General features: G+C 39.3%; 1 protein-coding gene across 1 annotated transcript; it reads right to left on the reverse strand.

The window, feature by feature from the left end:
• Positions 1-1,994: 1,994 nt before the first annotated feature.
• LOC130737891 (protein NUCLEAR FUSION DEFECTIVE 4-like) lies at positions 1,995-4,152 on the reverse strand. The gene has a single exon (XM_057589748.1). It carries the CDS (start codon positions 4,005-4,007, stop codon positions 2,241-2,243), a length of 1,767 nt encoding a protein of 588 aa, XP_057445731.1. The 5' UTR covers positions 4,008-4,152; the 3' UTR covers positions 1,995-2,240.
• Positions 4,153-15,024: the final 10,872 nt, after the last annotated feature.

Here is a 15,024-nt window from a genome sequence, read left to right on the forward strand (position 1 = left end):
CATTCATGTAATACTATTTCATGCTATCTAATACAATGTTTTGTGTCCTTTTTATGCTATATGGTACTATTACAAATTTACTAGTTTTCTCTATTTTTTTCAATATTCCAAATTTATTATTATTTTAATATGTCAATCCAATTAACCCATCCGAACCAACCCAAAGATCGTCGGATTGGGTGGGATCGGGTCCGAAGGTAAAAATTCATGAAATCCAACTCAGCCCAACCCAAATAATTTTGATCGGTTCGGATTTTAGTGTGTGTTTGGTTCAGCTTCTGAAACGTGGATCTGGGCCTAAAAAATGGATCTAAGCCCCAAACGTGGATCTTCTATGCTTTAAAGATGTTTGGGTACTTCAATCCAAAACGTGGATCCAACTGAAGCAAGCAAGAGTAGCTTATGCGTGGAGGGGATCTGGTTCTGAGCCTGTGAGATATTTTGGTCCATCTTACCCTTCCCACTCTTTATTATCAATACTGACCAGTGATCTATCTTTTGTATTTTGATGGTTTAGGACATAGCAGCGTGAGCGTGAAGGAGAAATTGAGAGATGAAATTGGTAATGTTAAATTACCACCGCTTGTTCTTTGGCCCGGGTAGGGTAGGAATTAGGAAGGTAAAACCATGGGCTTATTTTTTTTTAGAAAAGCACCATGGGCCTTTAGTGTTTGGGTAACTTTTTAGAAAAGCAAAACCACCGTTTTTTCTTTTAATAAAAATGGATTTTGGAAGGAAACAAATGTCAAATGAAATACTATACTCTTGTACTAATTAAATTAAATTAAACTTTAGAAATCATACAAATCAAGTTATTTTCTTACTTTAATGTGTTATTTATTTTATGCATACTCTATTTTGATTATACCCATTTTGGTCATTACATACCTAAAAACAATTCTAATCAAATCATTCTAGTAAATGTATCCAAACATAAATCACGTCGCTCAAACTCACGTTTACAGATCCAATTATGATCAGATCCAATTATGGCTAGATCCAATTCTGCTAACGCTGATCCAAACACACACTTAATTAGCCTACAAATCCATCAAACCCAACCCATGCGCACCCCTTCTTTCTACTAGCTAGGGCCTTTAAGTATGAAGGAGGGTTTGGTTTTTTGAGGAAGTTGGCTCTTGGAGGATTTAAAAACGGTGGATACTTCTCTCCATTCATTCTATGCCATCCGTTTCCATAATTAAAACAAATTCCAACTTACCTCCTTTGCTGGAATTTATGGAGGTTTATCCCCAAGCACTAACTCACAGGAACCCTAACTCTCATTTATCCCCATAGGCCCAAATTTAATAACCTAATCCTATTTCTGTTCAAAAGAGATTCCCTCCCTTTCTCCATTCTTCTTCACTGTTGCTTTATGTTAAAATGATCAACGGTCCTCTCTATTCAGTAACCAAGTAAAAGGTAACATTTTTACTTTTCTGATCATCATTCTCTATTGCGCATACTTCATTCTCTATTCAGAATTTTAGGAACACTTGTTTGTTTCTGATTCAAGGTTTATATATCAGCCTGTTAACATGCTTGATTATATAGTTTCTCTCATCTATGAACTTGCATATTTCATATTATACTTGATTTCTTCAAGTTGATTTTCTTGAAAACCCAATCCTTGCATTCTTGATGTGTCTAAATTTGAAATTATAAGTAGCTGACTTTGTAGCTTAAACTTGAATCATTTGCTCAGGAAAGCGTTATATTAGTAGTCAGAACTCAGAATTATTGAATACAGAGAAGCAGTTAGGGGTTCTGTTAGTTAGTTAGTTTGTTTGACTACAGCAAGAGATAGGTTCACATTCAAGTGAACCTCAGGTGTAATTGTGCACACAAAAATATTAATAAGTCCCCTTCTCTACTGAAGCTACAAATTTCATGAAGTAGTCTTAGTAATCAGATCCTCAAAATTATTATCTAACCGTAAAGGATCCACTTTTGGGGGTATACTTTCCAAACAGAAAGAGTAAATAAGAAGATAAGTGATAGTTTAATATATGATGTCATGTGATGCAATAAAAAGAGAAAAATACATAAAAATAAGGTAAATTAGAGGTGGCAGTAATGGCTAAGAATTGGGATTGATACAATAACATCCTCCAAAGTTCAAACGATGGGGTATTGTTGTTTAATTGTCCTCTTTTGCTGTTGCTCTGCTTCTCAAATTTTTCTTTTACCATTTCCTTGCAGAAGATATCTAACCTTCATCTGTAGAAGCAGGTGGTTCATTCTTGTCTAGGGACAACCATTTCAGTTTCCGCAGTTCGAGATTCTTCTTTGAATTTCTTGTATATATCAGTTTCGTAGAATTGTTTAGTCCTAAGCACCAAAATGAATGACACAAGCGCCCCGAGCATGGAAACTGCAGTGATTATTATGAAAGCCAATTTGTAGCACTCGCCCCCATTGCAGTTCAATTCCTCTCCTGGTTTTCTTTGTAGCCCCAATGCTTCCATTTGCTTCATGGCTTCCTTGTCATACAGATACCCTGCCACCCTCACACTGAGAAAGTATGACCCAATTGGAACGGCTATTGTCCCAACATTATGCAATGTTGAGTAGTGTTTAAGACCAAACAATTCAGATACGATGGAAAAAAGTATTGGCCAGTTTGCCCCAAAGCAAAACCCAATAACAATTGATGTTACATAAAGACCATTTGGAACATTGAATGCAATTAACAGGTGACCAATACAAGACAATACAAGGAGTATCGTGAGCATGAGAGGCCTAGGGGCTTTAAATTTGTCAATCATAAATTCTGAGATAACCCCTTGTGAAATTTTACCGAGAAAAATCCAAATTGACATAAGGGAGAGAAATGTGGTTATAGTATGTGCAGGATATCCTAAGGACTTTCCTATCTGACTCATGTTATTTAACACAGTCAGGTTGCCACCATACCCAAATATAGTTGCTAAGAAAAGAATCACCATATCAAGACTAAAAATAGCTTGAAGTATTGTGTGATCTTCACCCCTTTTCGGTGGCCTGAGTATGTTTTGCCACCAGGAAAATCCGTTTTGGATAGTTTGTTCTGCATGAGGAGCCTGCTCAGACTTCACTTGATTAGGCTTTGTTGTTGTTGTTGTTGTTCTTGCTGCTGCTATATCCGTGGGGCTTGGAGGATTTTCACAATTGATATGTTCTTGTTTGCTCTTCCAAATCTTGTATTCTTCCACAATAACAACAGTAAGTGGAAGGGTAAGCAGGTGAAGCATCACAGTGGAAGTGACATAATACTCCCTCTGGGTGATGTTAAAACATTTTTGTACAATGATTATAACAATGAGAAACCCTGCAAAAACAAGTATCATGTAGATGAACCTATGGAAAACCTTGGAGTCATTTGGCTGTTGAATACTCCTGTGGTTCTTGATAACTGGTAGGAAAATTAAAGAGGTAGCAGTTGGTAGCCATGCCATGAGTAAAAGTAGAGATTTGGAGTTGATTTCAAAGAAGGTGTAGTATAGTTGAGTGAAGATTATTGTACTCAAACTCAAATACCCACCTACAATGCCTAAGACAATGCCCCGGGTCCCAGGGAAATTCTTTACGCTGGTCACCATAACTGCAGTGTTGGTAAAGCAATGAGAATTGCCTCCAATAATAATGTATAAACACATGTGCCACAGGTGGGGTCTTGTAATTTTTTTACTCACAGCAAGCCAAATCATAAAATACCCAAAAAAATTTAGAACCCCACCAATTGATAAAACAACCCAAGGAGGTGTGACCTCGTTTATTACACCTGAGTGAATGCCTATGAGGGCACCCAAGTCCTTGAAGAAACTTAACAAATTGAGAGTGGATTGATCATATCCTAGAACAAACTTGATTTCTCTGGAGTAGAGGCTAAACATGTAGCTAGCCCCTGATACTGACATGATCATGAATGATGCAAACATCATGAACCACCTCCCTTTTATGACTTGGAGAGGAAACCCTTTGATGCTTTTGCAACCATCTCCCCAATGTGGTGCAGAGAACATGATTTTCTCACTTCTATGTTCTAAGTGAGTATGGAGAATGTGAATTCTTTAAATTTTCCTAGTGGAACAAACTAGAAACGAGATGGTTTAGACTTAAGAAGATTGAATGCTAGTAGAGAGGGAGATATTATGTCAACATGAGTTTTGATTTCTTTCTAGTCTGTTTTTTTTTTTAAGAAATATTAATAACCTTTGAGCAGCCCGAAAAATTCTATGCGGGATTTGCACAAATAGCTGTTCAACCAGTCGAAAGGTTGTTCCAGCTGCTTCTTGAACTCACAATGTTTTCACAGTTTTAAATTTTTTAATGGAGCCTCAACATCAGCTAGTGAACCATTAACAGCAGTTCATAGTGCAACCAGATCATGGAGCCTGATCACTGGCCCGTGTTCCACCACCTCCTCCTCTAGCTAGTTGGTTTAGCCTCCTAGGAAGATTAATTAGTTTTAAGATGAAAGTAGCTGTAAAAATTAATGAACGGATGCCAATTAATGTCTATTATATCTATTCATGATACCCTCTCTTTTTTGTTGCAAAATTCAAGCCCCTTGAAAAAGGACTTTTTAATATTTATGACATAGGTGGCTAGACTATTACGAGACCTTACCTCCGCTAGGATTTTGGGTCTATAACTTTCACTATTGTTTCTATATTGGAACAACAATTCACGTAAAAAGAGACGGTGAAAAAATCAGAATGGTGCTGGAAATGGATCCTTGCTCGAATTTCGCTAAGCCAATTGAGGACTTTGATTCAATTTCTCTATATACCTCCTCTTACCAATCAATGGTTAATTCATCGGTGAGCTTTTCCGGCAACTAAGTGGTGGAGGAATCAGAGGAATTCAAACAGGGTGACGAAACAAAGCATGATGAGTCTATGACAGACACAAAGCAATGCATAAACTGTGAGATTAACACGTTCATTGGTGGAGAGTGAAGGTTAGACCATGGGGACAAAACAAGGGATTTGAATTGTGTACATGTAATTCGATCACGATTGACTAGATTCTCCTGAACTTCGTAGATGGATAACTTTGGTTAACCTCTTAGTTTAGAAACGACTTGTGCAAACAATAACATAAAGAGTTAAGTAGAAGACAAAGCACACAAGTCTTTTATTCTGGTTCACCCTATATTTGTGCGCCACGTTCAGTCCTTGGCAACTACCAAGATTTCAACTATTGAGTATCAAGGATTTCTCCTTACAAGTATTATTGTACGTGTCTCTTCATGCACATGGAGTATTCTTTATCCTGCCTCTCTAGGCATTGTTGAGTATTTTTTGAACTATTTCCTCTACAGACAACAAATATTATTTCTCCTGCCTCTTTAGGCATGTGGATTATTATTTCTCCTTCCTCTCTAGCCGTGTGGAGTCTTCTTTATCCTACTACTCCAGACATTGTTGAGTATTGTTTGAATCATTGCCTCTACAGTAAACAAGTATTCTTGTACATACCTCTTTAGACACACAGAGTATTCTTTATCCTGCACCTCCATGCACTGTTGAGTATTGTTTTATACACTGCCTCTACTGACAACAAGTATTATTTTCCATGCCTCTTATGGCATGTGGATATGAATTTATTATAGTCAGCAGTGTTGGTCATACATATTTATGCGATGTATACAGATATTCAATAATATCAATTCATCTCTAGTCATCTAGGGTAGAGCTTATAACTCTCAATCATTTCCTGGAATCGACTTGATCACCTTGTAGCGTATATGTCGAATGCTCTGGATCAAGGTCAGTCTTCCATATTGCATAGGCTTGAATGTCATTTAATCTGTAACGCCCCGACATCCGGGGGTCACAATAGTAACCTAAAATAAGGGAAGAGTGTAAAAGGGATCAAGTTTTGTTTAAAAAGAACAATAAGCATAAAAGGTTGATTTCAGAAAAAGTAAAAGTACAGTAATGAGGGGAGAGTGTAAAAAGGATCAAGTTTTGCTTAAAAAGTACAATAAGGATCACGCTTTTTGCTATTGGTTGGTAAAATAAAAAGTTAACGCCTTTGGAAATCTCACAATCTTTTTTTTATTTATAAAAAGGTAATGTTGTGAGGGGAGCACATAGGTAGAAAACTCAGGGGGAGTTTCTAACTGTTTTCTCTTTTATAGTTTTTTCTCTTTAGTATTTTCTTTCATTCTTCTTTTCCTTGTTTTCTCTTTAGAATAGTCATCATCAAGAAGGAGGAGATTGTTAAGTTCAAACGCCTTCATCGTCTATCTTGTTTTGAATGATAACAATTTTCAAGAGTCTATCGGTGGAATCTAAAGAACCCTTGTTGTTTACTTTTCAGCAGGTACTTAAAGGCAACTTACTTGTTACATATTGGAATTTCCTATGAATTGAATTTTAGGACAAACAACCATAGTCAAAGAACTAAGAACTTAAGATCTACTTGTTTCATCTGGGATATCATATGAATTGGAATTCGGGACAAGTAAGGACAGTCTAAGTAATTACTCTTATGCTCTAGTCAGACAATCTAATTGCAAAGAGAAAAAAGTTATATCTGCAAGGACCGTCTACATAAGGAAAAGACGAAGCTCAACAAAGCACACTTTATCATCTTACCCTATGATGACATGGAAGATTAAATAGAAAGATAAAGATAACAACTCAATAAAGAGTTACAATTCTTCAACGGAAAGATTCTGAGTAAGGTAAAAAAGAAGACAAGACAAGCTTAATGTTTTCCACCACATGCTTCATTGCATCTCATGCTTCACACCTCCTCCTTGATTATATGTTCTACAACACCAACTTGTTACATGCTTCAATTCTGTCCAAGCTTGACAACACTTGCTTCTTGCATGTTAAGAACTTCTACTTGTTGTTTGAAATTCAGGTTCCCATAGAACAAATGTCCTACGCGATGCTCGGACAACAGGTTCGAAAATCGACTAACAGTAACAACAATAACTTAAAACATAAGTAGACAAGACACAAGAATTGTTAACCTAGTTTAGTGAAAAACTTCACCTACGTCTGGAGGGTTTGCACCCAAAGAAAGAAAATCCACTATCTCAAGATTCAGGAATTACAGATACTCATGAACACCACAGTTCATAGTTCTTCCTAATCTGCCCAGTGTATTTCTACTTAGTATCTCAACCTAAGTATGATAGCCCCTCAGTGATTGGTAACTAACAATCAACAATCAGAGTTTCAAGAGTCAAACAACACAGATCACTACTTTGCTTTATAGAATCAGGGAACAAGGTATGATCACAGCTAACAAGGACGAAGAATGTAAGACCTGGATTTGCAGAACCAGTTAAGTTCCGACTCACGCGTAGAATCAGTGTAAACGTGACAGGAGTTTGTTGTTTGAGAAAGATCAATGAAGAAGAAAGTTCAGGAATTGCTTGAGGTATATTGCGTAGTCGCTGTAGGAATTAGTGCGAGTTGTCTGCACACCTGCCTTATGGCGAGCGTGTCCAGAATAGGCTATTTCGCTCTTAAAGCAACGTTTTGAGTGAGATTTCGAACTCTCGGAAAATTTAAAGATTCTCTTTATTTTTCCATCGACCAGCGTTTTATTTCGGAACTCTGGACTGTACGCACGATAGGTTTCACTTTTCGGATGTCCGCCGACGCTAATTTCTTTGCTTCGAAACCCTATTTTCGAGCAATGGATGAAGACTTTTTCTATTCGGGACTTCTAACGAAGATTCCGTTCGCGTTGCCAGATTTATTTCGACGTTTCCAATCTTTCTTCAGAAGGAAGTTTTGTCGTCCGGCGATCACAGCAAAAAGTAGTTTTTCGGGACAGATTTAACTTACACCGCTTTTGAGATTTTCGATATCGTTTTTCCCATATCATAGATATTTGTTTTGAGTTCTGGAATTCTGACGCTAGAATCTCTCTTAGAATTCCTCGGTGAACGTGCTGCAAAAATCGGAATCGCAAAATTTTCATTTTCCCGCGATTTCGCCTGCCTATAAATAGGCGAAAAAGCAAAATATCTTCCATTTTTCCTCCATTAGTGGCCCAAATTCGTGGAGAGCAAGGGGGGAGGAGATTTCCGCGAAAACTTGACCAATCTTCGTGCAGTTCGTCCCTACTTCTAGGTATCAAGGTAACTAACACGATTCCTACCTCTGATTGTTGTTTCTGTTGCGTTTCTGAAGTCGTTTCTGTGCTCTAAGTTTTGAGCTTTTTCTAAAATTGTCCGATTTCTCTGATTTCTCGCTTGGGTTATGTTCCTTATGTTCCCCTGAGTCTAAAACCTCTGTCAGTAAACTCTGATTGCGATTCAGTTGTCCAGGATCTGAAAAATTGACTCAAAACTCTTTTTGTCTCACATTTCGAAACTTTATTGTCGTAAAGCTATAATCTAACTTCGTGCCTTTAGGATTTGTTGTCACGGATGTCATGAGGATCGTTGCTGTCAAATCTGTTTTCAGAACTGATAACTTTGAAGTTTTGAGCATTTATTTTGGACCAAAATGCCCCTGCGTAGTCGTATTTCGACCCGATTGTCCGAAAATTGTTCTGACAGTTTCTTTGCCTTAGTTTTACCCTAAAACTACCTTGTAAACTGATTTGATCGAAGAAAAAGAGCCGAAACCCTTTTTCCTTTGTGGCCGTGACCTTGTAGTGTTGGGGAGGGAGTTTTCGTTTTCGAAAACTTGTCTTTTCGTACCTGATTGTCCTATTCTGAAGCTTTAGTGCTTTGTCTATCGTTTATGTATTGTTTTGCGATCGAACTAATCGATTTTGTTTGGGTTCTGCTTTGTTTTTCTCCGAGGTTCAGTTGAGGGAACTTTGGAAGACTCAGAGCAATTGTTTGAGGAGAACTTTGTTTGCGAAGCTGGAACAGCTCGAGGTTAGGGCAACTTGCTATATTTAGCTATGATTTCATGATAGGCGTCGATAAACTCGACCTATGCTTTATCTGATGTTGTATATGATGATGATTTCTTGTTATGATTGTTTCATAACTTATGATATTGATGATGTGTTGAATTGAGCGTTTTGACGCAACTTCGGAGTGGAGGTTCATTGATCCGGTGATCTTTGACATTTCGGGTTGGATGAACAAACCTAGGCAAGTCCAAATGTGGGGTTTGAGACTTAGCCATTTGTTGGGATTCGTTGGAATTCCTAGACTTTCCCCGGGAAATGTATTTTGGGTGGTTGATTGTTGGAAACTTTGAATGATAGAGCTTTCGAAAAATAAATACTTGAGAAACTTAGACTTTGAGAAATAAACTCATAATTTGACTAATTTGAATTGAAATCATTTTTATTAACGTTTAAGCATAGGAGAACTGAAGGGGAAAAATATTTACGAAAGGCGGGGGAAAAGTCGACCTTTGTTGTGGGTTTGGAGAGTTATCGGAATTGGGAAAGCCACTAAGGTGAGCTATGGTGATGATTGAAAGTCACCGAGTACGTTAGTACTCTTGGGGAAGTGTTATGGAGCCGTGTTGTATTGACCGACACCTAGTGCTCTTGTTGTTTGGGCTGTGTTGTATTGACCGACACTAGACCCTCGTGTAATCTTGTTGGTGGAGTTGTGTTGTATTGACCGACACTAACTCTTGGGTTGTTTTGAGTTTGGGTCTGAGCAGTTTGTTGTTTGGCTATCTAAAGGATAAGCCGGGGGAACTATAAGTTTCCAAGTACATTGGTACTCCTTCGCTCGTTGAGCAGTTTATTTAGCCATCCAAAGGATGAGCCGGGAAGCTTCACTGAGGCGTGAGACTTCGTGAAAGCATGGAACTTCACTGAAGCGTGAGACTTCGTGAAAGTGAGTAAGCTTCACTGAGGCGTGAGACTTCGTGAAAGCAGAAACTTCACTGAGGCGGGAGACCTCGTGGAGACGGGAACCTTCGCTGAAACGGGAGACTTTGCGGAGGCGTACACCTTTGCTGAAGCGGGAGACTTTGCGGAGGCGTGCAACTTCACTGAAGCGTGAGACTTCGTGAATGCGTGAAAATTCACTGAAGCGTGAGACTTCGTGAATGTGTGAGATTTCACTGAAGCGTGAGACTTCGTGAAAGCGTAAGACCCCATTGAAGCGTGAGACTTCATGGAAGCGTGAGATTTCATCGTCGTTTACCCTAGGGCAACGACAGGGAACATTGGTTTAGTTGGATACGTGTGTGTTGGGAGGACGATACATTGTTTGACTAACCTTATCACCTAACTTCATATGTTGAGATTATGATGATTTGATGTTGATGAACATCGTTAGGTATTAATGATTGAACTGTGTAGGAGATTCGAGAACATGCTATGTATATACCTTAGAGTAGGCAATACATAACTTATATGTATATATATACAACATATGTATATATCCCCTTTATCACAAGTTGATTGTATATCTATTGTATTCTGTAAGTTGACCCTAGCGCCTTGGCTTTGTTTGTATGTTTGTGTTTGGGCGGTCGGCCTGCTGCCAGGCGTCTGTCAGCCGGTTCGTGATGATTCGTTGTGCGGGAAAGACCCGGAGCGGAACGACTATTACTGAAGCTTTCGACGAGGACCCGGACTTCATGCCTGATCGAGGGAGGGTCGATGATAGTAGTGTGGGGTATGGGTGGTTAGAGTCTTTTGGAGTTGGTTGTTACTGTAATAGCTCTGATTCGTTTTGCTTTTGGGACAGGGTAGGTTCCCGATGCATGGCTTTTTGTGTGGTTCTCTTACGAAGGGATCACAGTGAGTCAGTCGGACCATAGGGGTCTTTGCTTAGGCCATTTTGAGGCCGACTTTCTCCTAGTGGTTTGTAATTATACTTTTTCTCACTCACACTTCTGGATCTGTAAATATTTGCCTACGGGCACACTACTTTGGAGTCACTGCGAGTGTGTGTGACGTGGAAGTGCAGCTGAGGCTGTACATGTTTATATTTGATGTATATCGGTTAGTTTAGTAGTTGGGTTTTGTCTTTACTTCCTTATCGTTTTGATTTAAAGGAAAGAAAACGAAAAAATTACCTGTTTTCCGCGTAAAGATTATTTTTGGTTACTAAAGTGACACCTGGAAATCGGGGTGTTACATTGTGGTATCAGAGCTTAGTCGAGTCTTTTGGGAGTCTTTGGGGAATAGGTCTTCTGTGCTAGGTTGTGTGACTCTACAAAGAGTGAAAATTGATTGTCTGCAGAGCGATTTTCGCTCTAATTGTTTGCGTTACTACTTAATTGGATTGAGTGGTTTGTCTAGTGCTACCGTATGGCTAGTACTAATCGGACGTTTGATGAGATATAGGATGGTGGACCTTAACCGGATGGCGGGGGCAATAGCTACACTGATCGAGGCAATGATGAACCAGGCTGCGGAAGACGCTTATATGCGCGCTGAAGAGGCTGCACGTGAGCATCACCAACGATTGATGGCGACGGCGATGTATCAACAAAGAGGAATGAACCGAACAGGAGCTGGGGGACCAATAAGGTCAGGATCTCAAGGCTACAACAGAAGGGAGAGCTACCATCAGTGGGGACCGTATCAGCGTTTCAAGGGAAGAGATCTTATCTCAAGAGTCTACAAACCAACGACTGCTGATACTGGAGGGGAGCCAGTTGGTGACAAAGGTGTGACATGTACTCGTTGTGGAAAGTTTGGGCATTTTGCTAACAAGTGCTCAGTGACTGGATGGAGATGCTTCAAGTGTAACCGAGAGGGGCATCTAGCTGTGAACTGCAAGACACCCCAGGAGGAAACGTCTGATAGTAAGATGAAAGGGAATGATGCTACCGAAGGGACATGAAACAAGACTTCGGGAAGAGCAGTGACGTGTTACAGGTGCAGGGAAGTAGGGCACTATGCTAGTAAGTGCAAGATCAAGGGAAAACTATGCTTTAATTGCAACCAACCGGGACATTTCTCCAGAGATTGTAAGGCACTCAAGGGCGAATCATCAGGGAATGTTGGGAAAGGAAAACAACTTGCTCCAGAGGAAAGGATTCATGCCAAGGAGGGCAAGAGCTGAGGAGTTGAACGAGGAAGAACGTGGGAACGATGTAGGACCTTATTCGAGGTTGCTCGTGATTTAACTATAGAAGTTACACGAGGTTGGGAATAGCACACTAAGTCTAGAAAGTAGCCTTCCACCGATGCGATTGTGAGGAAGCTAGTAGCTGAAGAACGAATCTTAGGGAGATTCCGTATGGGTAGTATACGTGTCATGTTGAGGGTGTGTAGTTCCGTAGCGGGATCATTAAAGGATTTAGTATCAGGATATTTGTGACTACTGGAGGATAGGAACTCATTGACTGTTCCAGTGGGTTTTTCTAAATTTCCACCTTCGATGTATTAGGCCTGATCAACCTAATATTGAGGGGGTGATATTCGGAATCACAGCTGGTTATGGACTTTGATAGAAGGACGGGTAAGATGAATTTGAATTGATTGAGGATTAGTCGGATTTGGGAGGAAAGTTTGTGTGATTACTCCAAGTAGAGGTAGACCAAGTCAAGAGATTTAGTGCTGGAAAAGTATTAAGTAGTTTCTCGGAAGTTATGAAGTTATAGGTTATGTGATTGCTGAGTGGAATTGTTAGAAACTAAATAAGTTGGATTTAATCAGGTTTTAGATGATAGCTTGATGGTAGCAAGAGTGAGAAGAATTAACTCTGAACTAGATTGTTATAGTCGAGTTCGAGCAATAAGTTTCGCTAAGCGTTTGATTAATATGTGGAGACATTATAGTCTTAAGAGATGAATTTTCATTTGAAAAGTGTTGAATTAATGATTAAGTTGGAGAAAGAAAGTTTTAGCATAAGTTGAATACTTGAGATTGTTGATATGGACTTCAGACAATTGTGCTTAGATTACTAAGTGAGATTCACTAAGCTAGATTGAAACTTTGAGGTTAAGATTGACCTTGAGAGTTGGGAATCACATACGAGTAAGAGATCTTACGGTTGTAGCTGTGACAATAGGGGTTGAATCTTAGAAGAATGAAGACCTGGAGATGAGTTTCGGGTTAAGACCATTGAGGTATAATATAAGAGTGATCTTGAAGTAAAGGAATTCTGGGTTGTGTAGGGTGTTAAGGTTGGTCATAAGTTGGTGATCGATTGATGTTGATTAGGAGGTTGCGGACATAATGACCATGTGATAAAATTTGAATGATGTTAGCATAATAAGTTATGATTATGGATAGCAGGATCAAGTGGTGAGTGTGGAAGCATGACGACATTTATCAGGTCGTTTGGGTAAGTGAAGGAGTTATAGTTTTTAAGAAACGGATATCCATTTAAGAAGTATTGAAGGATTAAAGGTCATTAGAGGACCAAACTTGGTGAAGGTTTAGGTTTTAAATCTATGAATGTCTGTCTAAGGTGTGTAGGACTCGAAGTTTGTCAGAATTTGATTGAGAGATTAAGAAGTTGAGTGACGAGATGGTGATGGAGTGACAAAAAGGAAAGTGTTAGTATTAAGATGAATACTTGAAGTTGTTATGTTTGGACAAGTTCCTCAGAGTCTAAGAGGGAATGAAACTTTGTAATGGATTTTGATGGTGCACATTACGGGTAACAAGTGAATTTTGCTAAAGTTGAATAAGAATCCTAGGGCTAAGGTTGTCCTAGAGAGCTGAGATTCCTGTACACATAAGAGATTTGGTGGTGTTAGCGGTTACGGTAAGAGTTAAATCTCAGAATGTTGAAGGATCGGATGATAAGATGGCTAGTTAAGTCCCTTGAGGTATAGTTATGATTTAATCTTCTAGAGGATAAGTCTCGATTGGTGCGAAGTGTTAGGGATTTCAGTAAGTGTAAATAGGTTTGAGTGAGGGAAGTTCTAAGGAAGAAGACGATAATAATGGATTGTTAGATATTAAGAAGAGGATTATCTTATAAGTTGTTGATAACTTGATGTTGAAGGGGATAAGATTAGTGAAGGACAAGAAATAAGGACATAAGTCGATTTTTAATTCGAATGGTGACTAAGTAGGAGATTGATTTCATTGTGCGAGTGATGATAGTTACGAAGTTGGATGTGACGTTAATGGACTATTAGATTCCAACGCAATATTTCGTCTAGGAGTTATCGAACGGACAAGTGGAGTTTTGGACTGTAGATGAAGATCACGAGGACGAGTTGAGTATTTACCTTGAGATGACAGAGAGGCACCGAGTTTAAGAAGAATTTCGGACGACCGAAAGTAAAGAAGTAAGTGGCTAAGGTTGTGCGACTGCCCGAAGTGCCAACCGGTATCATTTCAAGCAGAGATCCGACGCAAATGATCGAGCCAGACGACATGAAGTTGAATGATGGTTTGTCTTTTGAGGCGCCGACAGTTAGCAGTGGGAATAGAAGCGTGGAACAATCAAGGGCAAAACAGATTGCTTAAGTAAAGGTTATGAGGAACAATGACCCGGGCAATACTACATGGGAATTGGAGGACGAGATCAAGGAACTGTATTCCGGACTTTTCGCAGAACTCTGAGTTTCGAGGACGAAACTTTCTTTTTGGAGGGGAGTATTGTAAGACCTGGATTTGCAGAACCAGTTAAGTTCCGACTCACGCGTAGAATCAGTGTAAACGTGACAGGAGTTTGTTGTTTGAGAAAGATCAATGAAGAAGAAAGTTCAGGAATTGCTTGAGGTATGTTGCGTAGTCGCTGTAGGAATTAGTGCGAGTTGTCTGCACACCTGCCTTATGGCGAGCGTGTCCAGAATAGGCTATTTCGCTCTTAAAGCAACGTTTTGAGTGAGATTTCGAACTCTCGGAAAATTTAAAGATTCTCTTTATTTTTCCATCGACCAGCGTTTCATTTCGGAACTCTGGACTGTACGCACGATAGGTTTCACTTTTCGGATGTCCGCCGACGCTAATTTCTTTGCTTCGAAACCCTATTTTCGAGCAATGGATGAAGACTTTTTCTATTCGGGACTTCTAACGAAGATTCCGTTCGCGTTGCCAGATTTGTTTCGACGTTTCCAATCTTTCTTCAGAAGGAAGTTTTGTCGTCCGACGATCACAGCAAAAAGTAGTTTTTCGTGACAGATTTAACTTACACCGCTTTTGAGATTTTCGATATCG

The sequence above is a fragment of the Lotus japonicus genome, chromosome 2 (genome assembly GCF_012489685.1).
Source record: "Lotus japonicus ecotype B-129 chromosome 2, LjGifu_v1.2".
NCBI lineage: Eukaryota > Viridiplantae > Streptophyta > Magnoliopsida > Fabales > Fabaceae > Lotus > Lotus japonicus.

Excerpts from the sequence above, each read along its gene's own strand:
- LOC130737891 (XM_057589748.1), bottom strand. The coding sequence starts at position 4,007 with ATGTTCTCTGCACCACATTGGGGAGATGGTTGCAAAAGCATCAAAGGG.